Source organism: Manis pentadactyla, chromosome 3 (assembly GCF_030020395.1).
Source record: "Manis pentadactyla isolate mManPen7 chromosome 3, mManPen7.hap1, whole genome shotgun sequence".
Taxonomy (NCBI): Eukaryota; Metazoa; Chordata; class Mammalia; order Pholidota; family Manidae; genus Manis; species Manis pentadactyla.
Window position 1 is genome coordinate 2,724,127 of NC_080021.1, and position 22,202 is coordinate 2,746,328.

At 54.7% G+C, this 22,202-nt stretch overlaps 1 protein-coding gene across 6 annotated transcripts in view; it reads right to left on the reverse strand.

Annotated features, from left to right (window-relative positions):
• Positions 1-21,704, reverse strand: part of AGO2 (argonaute RISC catalytic component 2) — a 115,438-nt gene extending 93,734 nt beyond the window's left edge. Inside the window, exons 1-2 of one of the 6 annotated variants that reach the window (XM_036923041.2) lie at positions 19,362-19,535; positions 18,728-18,782 (exon numbers count right to left, since the gene is read on the reverse strand). Coding sequence is in view for 1 of the 6 variants with exons in the window: in XM_036923006.2 (XP_036778901.1) it covers positions 19,362-19,383 (22 nt within the window). In the remaining 5 variants the exon portion in view is untranslated. Of the gene's footprint in view, positions 1-18,727; positions 18,783-19,361; positions 19,536-21,532; positions 21,555-21,581 lie in introns of those variants that run through there. The other 5 variants (XM_036923021.2, XM_036923031.2, XM_057497649.1 and 2 more) reach the window with 5 other exon arrangements.
• Between the last annotated feature and the right edge of the window lie 498 nt (positions 21,705-22,202).

The window sequence follows — 22,202 nt, forward strand, 5'->3', positions numbered from 1 at the left end:
TGGGGCACTCTCAGACCTTCTGAGAGGCTTCCCAAGGTCAAAACTGCTTGTCCTACTTACAACATCATTTGCCCTTTTCCCAGCTCACTGGGCTCATCACAAGAGTACGGTCTCTCAGAAAAGAGGGCGCAGCCGCCTACGAGTGTCCTTACTGGAGCAGTGAGGCGTTCATGTCAGGCAGCAGTGCCTCTAGCCTGAGAAATGGGGGGCACCCAGCCCTGAGCACGTGCCCTCACTGAGTGCCGTGAGCTCAACTTGCTTTCCACACAGGAGTGAGCCGGGTGTTGAGCAAACACTTTCTCAAAACTGAACAAGTGGGCCTGCCATTCACTCTGGGAAAACAGCTGCCAGCATTTGCTGCAAAGATAACATTTAAGCTTTAAGGTGAAAATTAGAATTGTGGGGAACTTGTATCCACCACCGTGAGCCTGACCAAAGGTGCCAAGTACTTAAAGCCTCCCGATGCGACCGCAGTGATGCCACGAAGGTGACGCCTGTCTGTGTGCGGTGAGCTGTGTCAGCGCCCGAGGACCTGCACAACTCGGGCAGCTGGCAGTTTCCAGGGAGCCCCATGACACCACAGTCACGCCTGGCTACAGACCGAGCCACACGGTGACTGCAGGTGACTCCTAAGGAGCCGCCTCGTGGAGATGCGGTGCGGTACGAAGAGCACCCGTCATCACTGGAGAGGCTGCCAGGGCGCTCCTCCCTGTTGGCTCCGTGTTTGAGTGAGGCCAGAATTTTTTCGTATGCTTTAACAAAAACTACATATCCTATGGCATGAACACAGAAACCAACCACTGCTTTTATTAAGCCAAACCTTGAGGAGATTGACAAAAAATGTAACTGTTCACTCCTCATTACGTTTTAGTTTTTAAAAATTATCTTTCATAAAAATATGCCACATTAATAAATACAAGACTGTTATTGTCATTGCAGTACATTCAATATTTTTTAAACTCCTCACTTTTAATTTCTAATACAATAGGTATTAATAGATATAATCCACACAGACAAGCGGTCTTTGGGGTCCTTGGTAATTTGAGAACATAAACAGGTCCTGATGCAAAAAGCTTTCAGCGCCACCGTCTCAGTTCATCATCTTGTGGGTGTGGACCGTCATCCAGAAGGTTTGTGAAGACGCGGGCTCCGCCTCAGGTTTCTCCGGGAACAACGGCAACACCGACAGACACGAGAGACACACAGGGACCCAACCGCTGAGCGCTGCAGGTGTTTCTGATCAGTTCCCATCAGAAGACAGAACAGAACGGGCTAGCTGGTAGAGGACGGGCTGCTCTGACCAGCCCAGGGACCCAAGTGCTCTGCCCACTGTCGTGAGGCCGGCTCGAGCAATCTGATCAGACTTAACTGGTTGGGCCTCCCGACACATGAGAAGACAGGACAGTCCACTCTCTCTAGGAAACTGCAACCAAAAGGAAAATGGACACACAAGAACAATTTCAACGGAATAAACACAGAGTTAATCATTAGTACACGTGAAATAGTCCACACTTGTCATGTCTGTTACAGAGCAACAGGAAGAACCCCCAGGGGGCCTCGATGAGCCAAGCTAAGTTACAAATGCCTCTGGGTTAAGCCAGTTGGTAGCACTCTAGTACACACAACCCAGAACGGAGAGGGACGCAGGCACACACAGTCCGCACAGGCAGCGACCTTGCAGAATCCTACAATATGGGATCAGGGCACATTTCCTGTCCTTTTGGGGTTTGGGGAAACGTTTGGGAAATCATCACATTACCTCCAAGTTTGTCCAGTTACTTCAGTTTTAAACAACTATTTATCAAGTGCTCGCTCCACAACAGCAAACATCCTCACTTCAAAATACATAAAATTTCCCCAGGGAAAAGATCTGAGCAAACAGGGGTTCCTCACCACTTTCAGAGAGCAAACAGCCTTCCCCAGCTGGCTACCAACAGGGAGGATTTATTTTACGTGGCTGGCAACCAGTCCTTGCCAGTCCACCGGTGTGGCCCCAGAGAGGAGAGGAAATCATCTTTAGGCTGGGAAAATGTCACAGTGTGCCTTCTGCTTCCTGCTTTTTAGTTTAACCTTAAATACCACCAGTCAGGTGGGCCCCTCCCGCTGCTGCGCTAACGTGTCGACCGCACCCAAGCCTGGCAGCAAGGCGCACTCACAATGGAGCCGCGCTTGCCAGGCAGGCCCTACGCTCACACAGGCCACGAGGCAGAGGTCAGAGCGATCCGCAGTGAGCAGCACATGGCAGAGGGACACGGGACCCCAGGCAGTCATGAAATGCCCACCCTCAGCCATGCTCACTGGCATGTCCGTGAGCACAGGGATGTTAAGTTCATTCTGACGTAAAGGGAGGAAATGATACAGGGATCAAGACTGCGCCTTCAGAAGTCCTTTCATCCTGTTCCCCAATTCTGGACACCGTCCTTCATAAAAGCATGTGAAAATGATCTCAGACATCAGTAAGAGACAGAGGTGGCTGAAGAAGATGCCTGAAATGTCAGCAAAGGGGTTAGCAAACGGAAATTCCCCTAAGTGTTCCCCGTTCTGCACGGTCCGCTTCACAGTATACCAGAGGGACACACAGCCAGAAATGGACTCAAATACATAGTTTCAGAAAGAAAGCGTAAGTCAGGTCAGTGTCCACGAAGCCAGAGGGTATCCAAAACAAACCCAACCAATGTTCTTCAATTAAAACACTGCAAAACTAAGCTCACTTAAAGCCAAGTCAGTTTCTCCTTTTATTCCACAGCTAAGTTTGGGCTACCATAAAGAATACCTTTAAAGGCCCCATACGATGGCATAATCATGGCAAAGCAATGCAAGCTGTGCACCCCATGTGTCCACCATCGGCCTGGCTGAGGCCCTCCCGGGTCTAACACCCAAACGACACCCTCAGGGGTCAAGTCCTAGAGGCTGCAGATTGCAGCCCAGTCCAAATTTGGGGTCCAAAACTTCCTGCTACGTGACCTGCACCTCCCTGTGCCTCTCAGTTTTCCCACCTCCGGAATGGGAGGACGCCAACACACAGCAGTGTCAAGTCTCCACCCTCAGCATGGCCCAAGCACCTGCTACCCAGTGGCATGGCAGCCCTGTGCCTGCTGTCGCCGAGCTGGCCTCCCTCTCCCCAGCAGAGCTCCTTGGGAAGTTAAAGTCACCCCCGGGCCTCAAATTGCATGCGTGTGATTCTTAAGACCATCTTCATCACATGCAGAACAGTGGCCACTCCCTGCAGGTCACTGCCATTCACCCATTTATCACTTCCAGCATGCTTCTGCTATTAACTGTCTCAATGCCCTATAATCATGCAGAAAATAGTACTTCTAGTTTTTTAAGGCTAAAGGTGTTCGCTTGCCAAATGCAAGCATTTAAAATAGACTTCTAAAATAAAATAAACAAAAATGTGATGAAGTGGATAGCAAAAGGCACCATGCAGGACTCAGGTCCTCATGACCCAGAAGCGGCCAACCAGGGGTCAGCTGGCCCCAGCTCCACAGGTGGCTGTCCTTGGGCCACACAGCCCCAGAAGCATCCCCCTAGCGCGCAGCACGGCTTTCATGGACTGAGACCACTGTCCAGACAGCGGCAGCCTCAAATTCAAAGCCCAGGAGCCTGGTGACATGGAGACCTCTCTACTACTGGGCAACAGCTGGCATTTTAGGGACAGAATGGAACGCCATGGACTGCGGCACTTGGGGGGAGAAACGCAGGTTAAGCGAAGCTTTAACATGCTCAGAGCTGTTTCCTTTGGTTTTTTAAACTGAACAAGCCTCTTGCAAGTGTGTGCTTCTAACTCGTCTTTCTCAGTTTCTCTTCCCTTTGTTACCCGCAGAGACGTTCCCTTCAGGGCATCACGGATCCCTTCCATGCAGAGATCTGTTCTGAATTAAAAACCACTATTGAGTTACAGCCCTAACGTGTCTGCTTTGTTTCTTCTGGGGCCTTGTTTAGAAAACAACTTTGACAATGTCCAAGCAAACAACTGGGGCCAAATATGAGAACAGTCACTTAAAAAGGCACGAGAAGTCTATTCCTCAGATTTCATATCTTAAAAAAGGGTATTTTACGAGAAACACAGGCTACACTATTCATCTGTATCAGTTTATAACCTCTAATCTGTAACGCTGAAATCAAAGTGCCCAGACCACGGACATGCCTTCCTGGAACACAGTGGAAAATCTGGTCCCACAGGGCTCACTCGGGGTGTTCTGGGGGGGGGGACACACAGGGTTGGCACTGAGTTGTCCACATCCTTGCATGGGCACCCCATAACCAAGCCCTGCGTGGTTCCCATGCCCCATCATTCAGGCCAAAGAGGAGGCTCCTGAAGGAACCCCCTACTGCCCTACAGCACCCCGTTTTACAGCCCTCGCCCCCACGCAACAGGGGCACAGACTCAGCCCATGCGCGGTTTTCAGATCACTCCGAGTGGGGCTGCGGCATCCCTCCGCCCACAGAGACAATGGCCACGGTGATGCGTCAGGCACATCTGAGGCACCAAGAGGCACTTCCCACGTATCAAGTCATTGTATGTGCACAAGAACAACTATTAATCATGATAACCACAACAATCACACCATTATGTAACTATCATATGACAATCCATCCGTACAGTGAATAAACATAAGCAACAATCACTTGCTATAACTAAATACACCTCCATATTATATAGAAAATATGATATAATGTTAATTACTCTGACAGCTTCGTAATACATAATTTTCTATTAATGCAGTTATTACCTTAACAAAAATCAGTACTATCCTTACCCCATTTTATAGACAAGGAAGCAGCTCCAAGCGCTAAAGTGAGAGCGAAGCCAGGATGCGCACCCAGGGCGGCAGCCGCAGAGCCCCAGAAGCTGCCGGCTGCCTTGGGCCCCCCACAGAATGGGAGCATCTCAGGGCTGTGGAGGGCATCCGTGCTGCTCCCCTCTCAGTGGGGAACGGTGCCCACCAGTGGGTACTCAGCAGGGTGTCTTAGGTTTGAGTTCATGCCTGAGTGTGCGCATTTTTACTAAGCAGTCTGCCCCTGCCCCTGCTCCACTCTCTCCCTCTCACACACACATGCTGCCACCCTACAAGCCTGGGATGTGCTCTGCTAGGGACGCGCCAGGTGCTGGGGATGCAGCAGGAGACACAGTCCTGCCCTCTGGCAGCCACAGCCAGTGAGGGGCAGGACACCAAGCCACCCCCTAAACAGGTTACCAGGACTGTGAAAGGCGCTCTGAGGGAAGAGAGGGAAGGCCGTGAGTGCACACAGGAACCAGGCCACTCAAGCGGCAGCTGGCAGGAGCGCCTGCGGTACCCCAGGCCTGCGGCTCCTGAGCCTGTTCTGCCCCCACAGTAACTCTCTGGGGGAATCGCGACGCCCATTTTATACGTGAGAAGACAGGCACTGAAGGAGAGGTTGGTGACCCACCAAGCCACGCAGCTAGGTGGCAAGTGGCCGGAAGTCAGGCCACAGCTGCCCGCGCTCTTTCCCCGTGTCCCGTGGGAGGCCACCGTCTGCTGAGCGCATGGCCACTGCCTGCCACTTGGGTCACTGCTGTAAACATAGGTGTTCCCCACCGCAAAATAACAGCACTCAGAAATGCTCGAGTCATTAGGCGGAAAAAGTAAAAACGCAGGCTAAGCCCTACTATGTGTGTATGTAGTACAGAAAAAAATGCCTGGAAATAAACTCAGACACATGAACACGGTAACTATTTCTAACTATATTCATAAGGAATATGGGTGAATTTTTTCTCTTTTTATTTCAACAACTTCTTACTTCTTTTAAATGAGCTTGTATTCCCCTCTTATCAGGAAGAGAGCGGTAACTTTTTAAAACTAGAATCAAAAGGCAACATTCCTGCACCAGGGTTCCCACCCAGGAAGATCCCGCAGGGACCCCTGTGGGGTGGGGGGGGGCGGGGCACAGCGGGGAGCCCCAGGGTCAAACACGTAGCAAATAGGCACAGAGCTACTCAGGGACTCCGGCACAACTTTGCAGCCACCTGTGTGGCAACTGTGACATTTGCAAGGCAACACCAAGAGCACTTCTGTAACTGAAGCTAAAGTTCTGACTCCCCGTGGTTTGTTTCAGATTTGAGACGCAACACTAACAATTTCACTTCCACTGCAGACCCCTTGCTACCCTCCCCAAATCTCTTAAGTGAATTACTCACACACGAGGAGAAACAGAAGCCTGGGCACATGAGACGTCCACAACACTGCGAGTAAGAGCTGGCAGGGCCCCGGAGGCCGGGTCAGACAGTAGGTGCGGGGGGCCTCAGCATGCTCGAGGGGGTGGGAGGACCCGGAGCCCGCCCCCAGCTCTCCCTCGGTCTGCACGGCTCTCCTCCCAGGGACCCGGGTCAGCCATTCTGAAACCACGTCCCGCAGATGCAGGGCTGAGTGACTGGGCACGTGCACCATGGGTACTGAGGCCCAGGCTTCTCCCTGCCTGAAGAAGTGATCACGAAGGAAAGAGGAAAGCTGGGTGAACCCGGGGTATTGGGCCAGAGTCAGAAACATCATTGTAAAGTCACGGCTTTCCATGTGCACCCAGAAGGATGGAGACACGCGGGCGCACACATGTACGTGAGCATAAACACAACGCCGAGCTGTGTCCACTGAACAGACGCCCTGGGATAAAGCACACACCCCAGGTCTCAGCTCCTGAAGCCATTCTCCAAAGAAGGGCACAGAGCTCCTTGGTGAAATGGACGGACAGAGATTCGGGGTGACCTGCAGCCTCCTGGGCTCACACAGGGTACTCAGAGTTGACGGGGGCGGGTGGGAAGGACACCAGCACTCACCTGGGCTGCACGTCAGATCACAAAAGGCAAAAACCAAGGGGCTGTCTCAGAGTGGGGACAGCGCAGTGCCCAGGCTGGGCACGGGGTGCGTGGGGAACGTCCAGAAAACAGACATTAGTCAGACTAACAGCCAAACTGCACCAGCTTTGTGGACAAAGCACAGAGCCCGCGTTAACTCGAGTGCTGGTGGCTGTCCTGTGATTGGCTGAGACGGCACCAGTGGGGCCAGCCGGCATGGGAACCTGCACTACTTTGGCTGTGCTCCTGTAAATCTAAAATCATTTCAAAATAAATGGTTAAAAGAGTATTTATGAAGGCAGTGACATGATGCTTCAAATAATGGACAGCAGCGAGCAAGGGAGACACACACGAGCAGGGCTAGAATGACTTGCTGAGAGGAGCGATGGTCACATGGGTGTCCCTGTATTGTCCCCTCCATGCTGGCCAACATTTGGATTTTCCTCATCAAAAAGTCCTTTAAACTTGCTCTCAAAGTTTGCAAACAACCTAAGTCTGCTCACTTCTTTTAGTGCATTGTATCAGCACCCAGCCAAGCTCCCGCCCCCCACCAAGATCAGCCGTTCCCAGGCTCTCTCCTCTCCCTGCCTCCATGGCTCCACCCTCTGTCCTTAGCACCTCTGTAATGTGCCACTTTGGGGCATCTCCAAGCCACTTCCATCTGCCCTCCTCCCTGCAGCCAGCAGTTCCTTAGAAACACACGGAGCACACGTGCATCTCACACTTACTCCCCCACACTCTGGATTAAGGCCAGTGTGCCCAGAGCAGCCTCTGCCTCTGGGCCTGCCTAACCCTGTCCCAAGCCCCCCACAAGCCATGCTCCCTGTCACATTCCCTCACCGCCCACCTACACTACAGGCACTTGCATTGTCCATGGACTTGTGGGTGACCATCTGATGCAGAAGCCACCTGGGTTACACTGGTCACTGCTTCCCCAGTACCGGGCATGATGCCTGGCACAGAGCGGGCACTCAATACTCAAAGAGGGAACACCTTTGACATTAGACATATAGGCCTGAATCTGAGTAATGGACTCTTGTATTCTTTCCCATCCTGTTAAAGTAACGTTTAGCTTTTCTGTGTTTATCTAGTTGCCTAGGTTCCAAACATACTCAAAACTATGGCATAAAGAAATGGATGTATCCTATAGCTGTTAGGTAGATCGGGGTAAAACATGCTTAAGTCTAATTTATTTTTTGCACTTTGGTAAGAAATGATCATAAGAAATGATTTATTACATCAAGAATTTCCCTTCCTAAAGGACTGTGATGACAGTAGTGTTAGTAAGGATATGGAAGAATTGAAACCCTGCACGTTGCTGGTGGGAATGTAAAAGAGTGCAGCCACTCTGTGGAAACGCTGGATAACTGCTCAAAAAGTTACACAGAGCAGAACCCAGCAACTGCTCTCCTAGGTATGTCCCCAAGAGAAAGGAAAACATGTCCACACACTAACTTGTCACACATGCTCACAGCAGCACTATTAGTGGCCAAAAGGTAGAAACAACCCACATGCCTATCAATAGATGCCGGATAAACAAACCGTGACGCAAACATGCGATGGGTTATGCCAACCATAAACACAAGTGCAGGGCTGATGCCTGCTGCGGCCTGGACCTTGAAAACATTATGGTGAGTGACAGAAGCCAGGTAAAAGGTCCCATATTTTACGATTCCATTTATATGCAATACACAGAGTAGGCAAATCCACAGAGATAGACTGCAGAATGGCTGTAGCCAGGGGCTGGGGGGCAGGGAGTGGCCGTTTAATGGGTACACGGTTTCCTTTTGGGGGGACGGTAATGTTTTGGAACTTGTTGGAGGTGATGGTTGCACAACACTGTAAATGTACCAAATGCCACTGGACTGTTCACTTTAAAATGACTTATTTTTATGTATGTGAATTTTGCCTCAATTTTTAAAAAATGACTGTGACATTTTGAAAGAACTTCTCTTCGAAACACCTTCCATTTTTTCTTCCCTTTGTTAAGGGTGCAGACACTCTTGGAAAAGACCACCCAGATAGTGGAACTGAGCAGTTGAGAGTCCCGTAGGGCCAGCCTCCGGGTAAGGTGGCCGAAGCGCTTCCTAATGGCGCCCAGTGAGCAGTACGGGCGAGCAGTCTCCCGGGCGCTGGGCACCTGAACAGCAGGCAGAGAACCGCTACATCGGTCATCGATCTGAAAGGGGATGAGATTCTTCAACAGCCATTATTCTACCACGTGAGCTTAAAAATACCTTATTTCAATAAAAACATGCAGAAATATTTTTTAAAAAATACGTCAAGTAAGTGTTTGCTGGAATGCCAAGCAGGTACCCTCAGAAAGCACTACAGAATATGTCTTACAGACTGCGAGTGACACTCACCCCCGAGGACATGGCGGGGGACGGCCCCCTGCTCACTGGCCCCCTCGGGTGAGGCGAGACCCCAAGGAGGTGAGATGCAAATTCCTTGAAAAGCGACTACCTCTCTGGCTTCCTTGGGAAACACACACACACCGATGCCGGCCACAGCTTCATGGCCACATTTCTTACCTTCTTTTCCAAGCACTACTTCAGGGCACTTGTTTTTCAGGAAGTTTTCACCCAAGACATCCCATTTTCCCCAGTTCGCCCTGGAGTTCCGCCATGGAAGGACACTCATGCGTGTGAACGCATCACAGCCTCACCAGAGGGAGGCGTTACGACATCCCCATCTCCAAGACAAGACACCGAGCTTCCCGGGCTCCACAGCCTGGGGGAGGGTGGATTCCGACGCCCAGCACTGCCGCTGCCTCCAGGCCGCCTCCCAGGACACAGCTTCAGACGCGCCCTGAGAGCACAGAGGCAGCTCAGTCGCTCAGCCTCTCGGCCTCCAGTCGGGCTCGGGGCACGCTCCTGAGTTCAACATCTATCCTGGCCTGCGGCCCATGGGCTCCTGGGAGGCTGGCGGGGAGGCTGTGGGACAGGAAGGCTGACTCGTTGCCTGCCCTCTGCTGTGGGATGGCCTACTTTTCCCAAGTACTCCCGCTACCTAAGTCATGTGATTAAGCGGCCCCAAGGTCCCTTCCCTATGCTGTTGGGCACTGACGTTTGGGGCCACCCTGGGCTGCAGGCAGAGCTGGGCAAGCCCACTTCCACTGGCCTCCACAGAGTCACAGGGTTTCGGAGGCCACAGGGCCAAGCCCAGGGCAGACCAGCCCCGGGGTTTTTCCAAAGTGTATGCAAGTTTCAAGTCACTCAATTTAATTTCCAAGCAGTAAACAATTCAATGTAATAAGCACTTAATGAATAAAAAGAAAACACTATGGAAGATGCTGGAAACAGACAAAAGACCAAAACGTGATGGAAATGACCCCAGGCAGCAAGCCACTGATAAAGGAAACCACTGGCCGTGCTGGGCCGTGGACCTGCGGAGTGCGTGCAGCCATTTTCCTTCCCCTGGGTTTCTTAGAATCATCTCAAGTTTAGCATGTCTACAAAAGAGACTACCTCCAACTGCTCCTTCCTTACTACCTTCACATTCTCCCCAGGCCAACTCCAGGGGAATGACCTCTGCCCCGGCCCCAGGGCAGGCTTCCGGGCCACCAGGCCAGCCCAGCCCAGGCCTCACAGGGCGCTGAACACCCTCAGGGGCCTGCCGCCTACTTAGGGAACAAACCCTCCCTCGGCCCACCTTCCAGGTTCCCACAGCAGGACTGCCAACCTGGTCAGGTGGCCCTGACCCCCTACCGGTCAGGACTCCCCTCTGCCTTCAAGGCTTACCCCAAACCAGACAGCTGACCAGGGAGGTTTTTATTGTACAAGCACAACAGCAGCACCGCACAAACCCTAATGAATTAATGGATGCTGATGACCAACCACTAACAGCGGTGGCAGCGGGAAAACCTACGGACCTGCCTCCTAGGGGCCGGCCGGCAGTGGCGAAGCACTCACTCCGAAATGAAACCTCAGAGCCCAAAGACGTAGACCCTGCTTTGGATCCAACCACTGGTTTTCAGCAAGTCCACAAAGGACAGAGGCACACGTACAATCACACCAGGAAGATGCCAAATCCAGCCTGTGGGAACATGACAGCACACGCAAGCCTGTTTCTTCGCCCCGGACACAGGCAGCAGCAGGCAGGAAGGAGGGCCTGAGACTGGGAGACTAGCCAGTGGCTGTTCAGGGCTAGGAGAGACCACCCACGGGCCCCGGGCTTCTTTGGAAGGAAGGGACAAAAGTGTACAAAATTGGATTGTGGACATGGTTGCACAAGTCGGTGAATGTACTAAAATACAACTTTTACATTTTAAAGGTCAAATGCCGTGGTACTTCAGTTATACCTCAGTAAAGCTGTTGTTTTTAAGACAGTGAAGAGACACACCAGCCAATCACAATGTGGCCCTTACTTGGACCCTAAATCAATCAAATGCTAAGCATTTTTAACAAGTGAAGAACAGGGCAGATCTGAACACCAACCATGTGGCTAAGGACACTGAGGAAGCGTGCTCTTTAAACTGGGTGACTGGAGGGGCCACACCAAGGGTGGGGGGCAGACAGGCACCCTCACCTTGCAGTGAACTTCTGAAACATCTGTAAGTACAATGACTGGGGTCTGCCTCGAACTAACAAGGGGCAGGGGCTGCATCCAGGCTCCAGGTGAGGTGACCCAGTGTCCCTGGGAGGCCAGGGCCCGACCTGGGCTCCCAGCCCTCATTTCCCACCTGACCCAGGCTCAGCCCCTCCCAGCAGAGCCCCGGCCGGGCCCCATCCCCACCCGGTCTGTTCTGAACACAGTGACCACAGGGACCCCCACGGGCTGCATCCGTCCTGGCTCAGAGTCCCACCCCTCAGCCTGCCCCTGCCTGCCCTTCCCTCCCCTCCCTCCCTCCCCTTTTCTAGGCCTTGTTTCAGGTTTACCGTCTCAACTTCCCAGCCCTGCCCAGCCCTTCTATGCCGGTACCCACCTCACTTGCCAAGGGCCTGTTCTGAGTGCCCTCTCCCTCCATGTGCTCCTCGGTGCTCCTCCCCAAAGCTTTCAGTGGCTGCAGCTCAAGGTCAAGTTGCTATTATGCCTCCGATGCTCTGAGACACCTTCCAAGTCTAACATTCTTGTCATGAGCCACTTACAACATCTAACAAGCGGCACACTTCGCGAAGCAGCAGCACACAGGGGACAGAGGAGTGTCCCCGGGGATGTCCCCCAGCCCCATCACCAGCAGGGTCGCTCTAGAGCCACCGCGTGGGAACTACAAGCAGAGCTGGGCCTGGGCTCATCATCCGGAGACGAACCGGGTGCCCCTTCGGCACCACTCTGTCCTCATGACCTCGCAAGGCACGTCCCTCACGGCTGCGAGTCCCGTCTCCATGGGCTTCACTGCTCTGCATTCTATTTGGATCTGTCCTGGCAAATGCTGCCAGGAATGGGGGCTCTGAGCATCCAAGCTGATCTCCCATTTCCCTGGTATTGAGCCACAGACACAAAGATAAATGTTATTTATCAAGGATACGGTTTTTTAAATGTTTTCTTATCTCTCTACTTGCAAAGAAAAAACCCAGAGGTCAACCAAGGAGAGGAGGGGCAAGTTGGGAGCCAGCGTGCACAACCAAGCATGTACAGGGAGAAAACACCATCCCATGCAGCGTGAAGAGCACGGAGCAGTAGGCAGTCCTGCGAGTGCACACCGGCCAGCCACTGCCCCTTGCCTGCATCTGCCACCAGGTCAAAGCACCTCCCCCATCAGCTCATTCTCGGTACAGGGACAGACGGAGGCTCAGAGAAGTCAAGGGGCACACATGGCTCAGGCGAGCTCAGCCCGGCCTGGGCCTGGGCCCTGCGTGTCACGGTGAGGTGAGGCTGTGCCATGGAGATGCCTCACGACTCTCCGGAGAAAGTCACCCTGTTCATCTCTCTCTGCATCTTTCTTTGCTTCCCGTACTTTTTCTTTAATTTCTCTATTAATTCCTTTGCTCCTACAAAAAACAAACGATGCGGCCGCCTGCCTGCCACAAGGCCCCGGAAGCTGCTGTCCCCTGGCGCTCGGTCCCCTCATGCCCGGCTCAGCCCGCTGCATGTGGATAGGTCCTCGCCCCTAGAGAGTGCTATCGTGCCGTCCCTCACTGTCCAGAAACGGGGCTCGGAGGCTCCCGCCCGGAAGAGCCAGCTCAGGAGCACCCTGCCACCTTCGGGTCCTACAAAAGCTCCATTGGAGCAAGACTGACCCGAGCGGCTGCAGAAGGTGGTGGGCGAGTTCCCAAGGCGGGGTCTCCCACCCCCCCTGGCCCGCTGGAGACTGCACAAGCACGCCCGCCTCACGCTCAGCCACGTGAACACGCTGGTGGGCTCAAGCTTGTCTAGCAACGCCTGAGCATCGCACGGTATAGGTACAGTAAAATCCAGCCATCGGGAGCTTCACTCAAGCTGACGGGACATCTCCAACACCTCTGGCCTGGGAGCCTCAGTATTTTGACCTTTTATGTGCAACCCTCTAAGTACTGGAGCTCAGAGCCGAAACACCCGGAAATAACCTGAAAAACTACAAAACACTGCCCCTGAGGGACTGCCCCGGGGGACTGGGATGCCCTGCAGATGCAGTGACAGAGACGCAGGCGAGGAGCCGCCCGGATTCCCGAGACTGGCCGGTTTGCATTAGGATTTGCTGCGGTTCTATTTGCGGCCACAGGTTCTTCCAAGACGGATGCAAAGAACTTTCACTGAGAACTGACTGCAGCTCCCAGGAGTGACCTTCCGTCTCCTCTGCCCCGCTGGAGCGCAAGTGCAGGTCACGTTCAGAGCAAACGGGAACTGCAGCAAGGACAGCCGGAGGGAGGAGGGCCAGCATGTCGGCGGTCTTTACGCCGTAGCACAAAAGGCAGCCACAGGTAAGCGTGACTAGGGGCCCGTCGCAAAGTCCACTCTGGGGCATCCACACTCTCACCTCCTAGAAACGTGGCCCCCCGCTCTGGGGGCTGCCCTCCAGTTTCTGCCCTGTGCTGCCCCTCGGTCCCACCCCTAACGCAGGGGCTGCGGGAGGCAGACGTGGGGCGGCTGTGCTGGCTCATTTTCTACGTCCTCTCCCAGCGCCCACTCTCAAGGCCAACGGGTCTCAAACCCAGCCTAACAAAGCCATCACCCAGGACACGTGGCCCCAGCGCCCCCTCACTGAGCCTGCTCCAACCACTTCTCCAGAGCCTGCCTCAGCCTCCCAGAACCTCACTCAAACTGTCCAAATGCCACATGTCCTCCTGCCCGAAGCCCGCCAGTGTCCCGCGGCCCCTGGCGTCTGCCGGTAACAAGGCCAGACGCAGCAACCCCCGTCTCCACCTCGCAGCCCCACCAAGCCGCTCACACAAACATCTGAGCGACGCAGTCACCACCCCGAGGACGTGGCCAGCCCCAGTCCCACTGTGGATTGCTTCCTCTGGGCCGACTGGGCCGACCCTGTGCTGGGTTCTCACTCATGCTTTACAAACTCGCTGAGGGGAGGCAGGGCGAGACCACACTGCATACAGGTCCTTGCCAGGGTCCGGGTCGCCCTACTCAGCACACGCCTCCTGAGGTCAGTGCCATTTTCCCCATTTTCCAGGGACGAAGCTGAGGCATAGGAAACTATATAACTTGCCAAAGTCCTCCAGATAATAAGGGATGGTTGGCAGCTGGCCACCAGCAGATATCACTAAGTGGAGTCTACCATCAAGTACAGAGGACAAGATCCACTCTGGCCCAAACCGAGCGACCTGTCCTGACGTCACGCCCCAGGGGGTGCTGCCATCACTCCACCCACAGCCCTCCCGCCCAGAGGGCCTCGTGCCCTCTCCACCATGCCCTGCCGGTGCTGCGCCACAGCCCTCCATCCCCCTGCAGTGCGCTGGGCTTACCCTTCCGGGGCGAGTCGGAGCCTGACTCCACGTGCTCAGCAAAGCAGACAGGCCTCTCACGGGCAGAGGGCCACCTTCCCTGTGGCCTGCCCGCGCCACCGGACCCGGACACTGGCAATCTGAGCCAGCCAGGCCCAACTCCCTACTTTCACGGGGAAACTGAGACCCCAGATGAGGGCAGGGCTAGAGCTGGCAACCAGACTCCCAGTCTGTCTGCTCTCCGGGCCGAGACCTTGAACAAAATAAAAGACGGAAAGCAGGGGCTCCTGGTTCTCAGCCCCCCACCACCCATGCTCAGTGGGCAGCCCAGAGGGGCCTGCGGGCCGCAGCAGGACCCTTGGGTACAAATTGGTGGAGACACCTCATAAGCCACTGAGCCCTTCGGACTTTATGAGCATTTCAGTAAGCGCAAAGCCACTTTAGAGTGAAACAAGTTGGAAATGTTTAAGCCCTTTATTTTTGAGTCTATCTACAAGCCTGAGACTGAAGACACGCTGTTAGAGAGACATCCATCCTGCTCTGCCCGGACAGCCCCTGTGCGTGCCACGCTCTCCCCATCTCACCTGCGCAAGCTTCCAGGTTCAGCGGTGAAGCGCACGGTCATGCAGAGCACAGCCCCAAGGAAAGGTCAACTCGAAGGCCACAGCTGTTCGGCCCCAAGAGCAAACAGTGCCTTTGGTTTTTAAACTCGTAGAGAAAAAAGGCCTCAAAAAATTAGGATAGTGTAGCTTGAAGGCATTTTAAGTGGCTAGCGCGCCCCGACCATGGCACCAAACCCGGGCTGGGAGGCACCCCGAAAGAGGAGCCAGCAAGCAGCGGCCCGAGGGGCTGTCCCAACCTCACGCCGCAGAGGCCTTCCTGACCCCACCAGGGAAGACGGAACACAGTGCGCCCGCCTGCACACCAGCCTGCCTGCTGCACCCCAGCCCCACCAAGGGCAGCGCCACGTCGCACAGGGCTCCACTGCAGCGGGACACCGAGGACAGCCTGTCCAAACCACGGCTGAGAGTAACGCGTCAGAATCAAACTCACAAGCAACTGGGTCTCCAACCAGCCTTCCTCAACAAAACAGAGGGACCCTGCCCACTGGGTTCTTTCAAGAACTGATTAATGAAAGAAAACGGGGCAATGGTGGGAGGTACAGACTCTAAAGAAGTGAGACTTTAAAGACCTAAATGTCTTCAAGTCAACAGCAGGGGGTGGGGGCTAGCTCTGTAGTTCAGATTAAAGAACCTCAAAAGACATAAAGTCAGATTTATGTGAGAACTGTTATTAAAATCCAGGATCCAAAACAACGAACCCTAAATACACTTCCAAGATGAGAGAAATTGATTATGAAATGTCAAATGTGATAATGGCGCTGGATTTTAAAATGTCCCTGTCCTTGAGACATGGCACGAAGGGATCAGAGGCCAAAGGACAGGTCTGGAATCTGATTTAGAATACCTCCACCGAGAGAAGGGGGCAATGGGCATATCTGAGGCAAATGTGGAAAATCTTGGAAATTGTTGAAGCTTGATGATGGATAAATGGGAGCACACTGCTAGTCACTCTACTTCTGTGCATTTTAAGTTATTTCTTAATAGAAGCTATTTAAAAAATTGTTACATTTTCAGCGTTCACAGTAACAATTCATAATAACAATTCAGGAAACAAAAATGTATTTTCTCAGACTGGTTACAGTAATGTTGCATAGCTCATGATAAAGAATAACTGACATTATTAAAGCTTTGGACACTGAACTGTTAACAAGTTAGCAACAGTGAAACAAATTCTGCTTCTGGAAACCTTGCACTTTAGAGTTGGCTTGTACATGGTTTTATCTTACACACCTATTTAAATCCTTCCTCAAGGCTTATACCAGATCCAAGGGGACTTTGCACGACCACCCAACCACGTCTTCCAGGAAGCAGCAGCCTGGCCAGAGGCAGAGGGCCATCTGCTATATGGCAAAAGTCACCACGACTGGGAGACGGCGTCATATCTTCCCTGAGATAACCGGGGGTGGGGGATGTGGGCGTAGGAAGTGCACAGTACTAGAAACCACAGTGAAAGTCGGTTATTCTCAGCCACAATCCTGCTTAGACTACTCTCAAACAAGTCCTAGATGCCACAGAAGATACTCTGTGGCAAGTCTAGCAGGGGTATAAAGCCTGCAGGAGTGTGGGCTCAGTAAAACCTACAGAAACAATCCTCTTGGAGTAGGCAACAAGTCAGACACAGTTTAAGATCTTTAATTGACTTTAAAATAAAAACCAAAAACTAACCGTTCATCTAGGAAGGTCTGGGTTCTTGGAAAACCCACCCATCCTAAACCACTGACTCTATCGTATAATTCAAAATATTAAGAAATACTAACAAACATAACTGTGGAGTCCAGATGCTAATTCATGTATGCAATGGGCATAACACAGACCTATTGAGAACTCTATTTAGTAAATTAATTTACTTAATAAGTCGCTTAATATGTGTATTAAAATTGGAAACAGCAAAGCTATTTGTAACTTTTCTGCAACCCAGATAAAATCTCTTTTCATTATTCTAAAACAGGAAACATAGTATTAACGAAGAGTTTCATTGAAGAGATACTGTTTCAAAAATTCCCTTTCAACAATATTAAAAGCATCATTGTGTAGAGTAAAACTGAGCTGCACCTCGGCCTTATAGTCACAGCACACTTGTTTGGCCTGAGATTCGGGTTCATTCCCACCCTGCCATTAGCTCAGAACTAGTCTACAGAGCCATTTATTTTTTCAACCAGAGCTGTCTTGTTCCAGGGCAGGTTTACCTGTGAACCATGGGGCCCCCTCGCCGTCAGTCCACAATGCAAAGGCCCACACTGCAGCAAGAGTCTTCTAAAAGCCGTTAGTGACCAGAAATGAGCCTGGAGACCCAGAGGACTAAAGCATTTTAAAAACAAAACAGATGGGAAAATACCCTCGTGCACAGCACTGTTAAGGGTAAGCGCGCTTCCTGAAGCTCTCGCTTCAACTGTCTGTGAGTGCACACGTGCCCTGTCCTGTCTAGATATAACAGGTACTTCCTACTGTGGGTCAAGGTCAAAAGGACTGACAGCCGCCTCTCTGAGGAGAGTGTACACAGCCAGCCTGGGATCACACTGTCCTAATGCTCACTGGCCTTACGACTCTGGCAAGGTCCAGAACCTCTCTGGGCCTCTTTGTCCATCTTCAGAGTGAGCACCACCCACCGAGCAAGCTGCCCTACGGACCAGTCAACACAGGACACAACACAAAATCTTGACCCTCCTCAAGATTCTTCACTTTTTCCGGGCTTTCGACTTCCAAACTGAAAATCTGAAAACCGGTACAGGTGGTGGCTGCCACTTGCTGGTTTCCTTCCCAGAGACGAACTGGCTGAGGAGCATCGTGTCATTTCACAGTGGGGGCTGCGGGCCCAGGGTCTCAAGAAACCAGATCTGCCCGCAGGACTATGACAACAGAGCCCACGGCCCTTCCCCACCAAGGCCAAGTCCCCTCCCAGGTACAGGATTAAAGCCATTCTTTAATCAAATTGCTGAGAGCCTGTAAGGGTTTCAAAGTTGGTCAGGCTCAGCCTTGGAGCTTTCTAAGTGACGTCAGAAAGTAAAGACACTTATGTCCACAAGGCACAGAGCTGCTTACAGACACAGCAGTGGGGGACAACGCGAAGGGGCCCCAGTGCATCAGGAGGGGTTTCCAGGCTCCTAATTTGGAGCAGGTCTAAAATAGGTCCTGCCAGGGCCCCATCAGCAAGAGGCTGTGGAAGGCCAGGACCAAGCCGGGAGCCCTGCGGGGCCTGCAGCCTGCTGGAGCTTGGCGGACAAAGGGGACAGGCAATGCCCTGTCCAAGTGGCAGGGCCAGCCGGGAAATTTAGGAGCCACGTGCCTGGCGGGAGAAGGTGAAAAAGCTTTACGACACTTGACCATTTTCCTGACCCAGCAAGTCAGCGGCCCTTCTCCTCTGCATTTTGAAAAGTGGGGAAATGTTACTGCTGTTAAGTTTTTTAGAACTTTTCCAAACAAAGAGAGTCTTACTAGAGGGAAGGGGTACTAAGGAAATCAACACATCTCCTTACCTTCTGCTAGTAAATTACAAAAGGCAATTAGCACTTGAATGAGGAGCCAGCGTGTCTGGAATGAAAATGAGATGCGCGCAGTTTTAGGGTTTAGGGTCCGCTTCCTATCCCCCTCAGGCTACAGTCCTAACCACCGACAGAAACTGGACCAAATGCACCATTTCTAGACTTTCCTGCAGAGAAGGGGCCGCAGAAGTGCTGGCAAAAAGAAAAACGAAACTGAGCGCGCCGCAGGCTCGCCGCGGCTCGCGGGGGCGACGCGGCCCCGGCCCCGGCCCCTCTCCCGCCGTCCGCGCCCGGCGCCGCCGCAGCCCCGGCGCCTGCACCCGCCGCGGCCCGGCGCGGGAGGCCTCGGGCCTACACGCGGGGAGGCCGGGCGCCGAGGGCCCAGGCCGCGGACGCGCAGCCCCGGCCCCGGGCCCGAGTGGTCGCGGCGGCCCTGCTCCCGGCTCCCGGCCCCGGCCCGCCGCCCGGCTCCCGGCGCCTCAGCCCCTGGGCCCCCACGCCCCCGCCCCGGCCCGGCCCCGGCCCGCCGCCCGCGCCGCGCTCGCGCCCGACCCGCCAACCGCCGCCGGCGCCGCGGGGGGAGCGCGCGAACGAACGGCCGGGCCGGCGCCCGAGCGCGAGCACTCACCGGGCCCGGCTCCCGAGTACATGGTGGCGCCGCCGAGGGGCTCCGGGGCCGAGGGGCGGCCGCGCGCGCGCCACGGGCCCCGACGCCGCGAGCCGCGAGGGAGCCGCCGGCCGCACGATCCGCCCCGGCGCGGCCGCCTCGCCAAACAGGTTTACCCGACGCGGCCCTGGCGGCGGGCGGAGGCGGCGGGGGGCGGGGCGGGGCGGGGCGTCTGGCGCGGGGGAGCCGGGGACCGCCCGGTGGGGGCGCGGCGGCGCGGGCGGCGGCGGCGCGGGCGGGAGCCCCTCCCCGACGCGCAGAAGAGCGACGCCTCCGGCCGGGGAGACACGCCCCTCGCTGTCGCCGCCGCCGCCGCGGGCGTGTGAGGGGCCCGTTCCGGCAGCTCGCGGGGTCGCGGCGCGCGCGGCCCTCTGCCGCCTGACCCGCACCCGGCCGGGAGGGCTTGGGCCCGGCGCTGACCAGGTGCTGGGGTCCACGTCCTGGGGCCCCAGGGTCCCAGCTTGGATTTTTTTTTAAGTTATTAACAAAACATGAATGTCGGGAAGCTTGCTCGGCTCTCGGAGCTTGAACTTGAACGCATCCCGGCCCTTGCACACGACCACACCGCCACCTCCCGGCCGAGAACCCGGGTAATCCGTGTAAAAAAAACTTAGTACGTCCCTGGGAAATCTGAGCTGCCGTCAGTGATGAGATCGGACTAGAGCCCCGGACTCCAGCGCTCGGGGGCCTCCCCGGATTCGCTCCGCCGAGCTCCTACCGACCCCATCACAGTGCTCCGTGCATTGCTGTACTTGCCCCATTTGCGCCAGAACGTTCTCCCTCTGCCCCAAATCCTCCATCCTTCACGCTCCCTGATGGAGCCTTTTCCAGGGAAGCCAGCCAGTGGTGACCTCCTTGGTCCCCTGCTTGGGACTAATTAGAAGTCAGAAGGCGAAATGCGACCCAAAGTTGCTCATTACCGTTTTAACTTGCGTGCTTACTCCCTCCCGCTATAACCACGTATGGCATCTGCACATTGGGTGCAAGGACTTGTATATCCCTCTGGCCTGGGGGTCAGGAGGGATCCCTCTTGCACAGGAGCCCTGACTGCAGAGAATTTAGCGTGGAAGGCGGTCATTATTAATCCTCGGGAATCCTCAAGGGCGTCCCTAGGTAAATACAGGAAAACCAGCTTTTCCTCCACAGAGAAACTTAAAAGGCCGTTGATATCCTTGGCGTCGGCCTCCCGGACGCGCCGCCCCACCCTCCCTCAGCCTCTGCCCCCCTCCCACACCCTCCTGGAGGCCCGGACTACCCGAAAAGCCCCTGGAATCACTTCTCTCCCTCACTGGCTTTCCACCCAGCCGTCATCCTGCGTGAGCACAAATCCGATTTTGTGCCTGATTTGCTCAGAACCCTTCACTGACTCCCCATTTCCATTTGCCTGTGGTCCCCAATCCTGGATTTGGCTTACAGTGCTCCGTGTGACACAGCCCCTGCCTGCTTTGCCAGAATCTTCCCCTTCCCCTGCTCCAGGCCCTTCAGATCCACATCTTCACTTTCTCGAGTGTAACTGTGGGAATGTGGATCGGTGCCATCGTTTTGGAAAAAATGCTGGCGGCATTTGGTAAAAGCTAATCACTCTTGGCCCTTAGGTAGACAGGCGGCTGAAATGTGTGTTTAGGATCCCAGGCCTGGGTACCACCTAATATGCATCAGCCACAAAGTAACTACAGCGACACATATTCACAAAGTGGAATCCAGCCGTGAAATCAACACCCTTCAGCTAAATGCAACAATATGGATGGATCTCCACAGTGTGGAGTCAAAGCAGCCCTAAGCCAGACTGCATGCTTCCATTTAGAAAAGTTCCCGAACAGGCAGAATTAAACTGAAATTTGAGGACGCAGAGCTAAGTAGTAACAAGCTTAAGGCGAGCAAGAAGGCAGCTCCGTGGGTGGCGGAATGGGCGGAAGTGCCGGGGTGGGAGGTGCGCCATGACCTGCGACCCGCGCCGGGCTCGGGGGGGCACAGGGCGCGCTCCTCCGGCCGTGCTGCACGTCCTTCTGCGAGCCTTTTAAGCTGCATGTTTATTTTTTACATTCTTTTCCGTACCTTCGCTATGTTTGACAATACGGACATTTTAAAACAATAACCATGAATGTTACGGCTCTGACTGACGAACCACGCACCTGCCGAGGGCCAGCTCTGCGTGCGCCTGCGTCTCCCTCACGCACCCACCTTACTACTTTCCGCCCGAAATCACGAATCCGAGGCTTAGCTGCCCGGCCGCTGGCTGCTGTGGTCGCCGGGCTCGGAGGCGCCTGCGCTCCGCGGGGCCGGGCCCGGGGCGCGCGCGTCTCCCGCGAAGGTCGGCTCGGTCGCGCCTGGCCAGCGCCGCCCCCTGCTGGTGGAGCGCCGGGCTGCCCGCGCGGCCAGCCTCCCCGAGGCCCACCCGCCCCCGCCTGCGTGGAGGAATCGCGCCCCTTTCTGCAGCCCCTGGCCCCTAGAGCGCTAGCCCCACGCGTCCCGCCAGGCTCGTCTTCTCTCCCCTCCTCCCTACCTGCTCTGTGCCCTCTGCTCCCCAGCATGGCCCACAGGGCCGCCGTCCCCCAAAGCAAGCCCTGGGCCCCTCTGCCTTGGCCCTCTCCCGAAATTAGCAGGTCCACGCAAGCCCAGGCTCCTCGCAGCTGCGTCCGAGCCGGGTGGCCCGCCGAGGGCGGGCTCTCGGGTCTACAGGGGCCCTCCCCCAGCAAAACCCCACCGTGCAATTCATCCCTTGGGCCTTGGGCCTTGGGGGTCCCTGCGCTCTCACAGGCCAGCACGGCTGCGACCAGCCGTCGGTTTGCACACCGGTGCGCC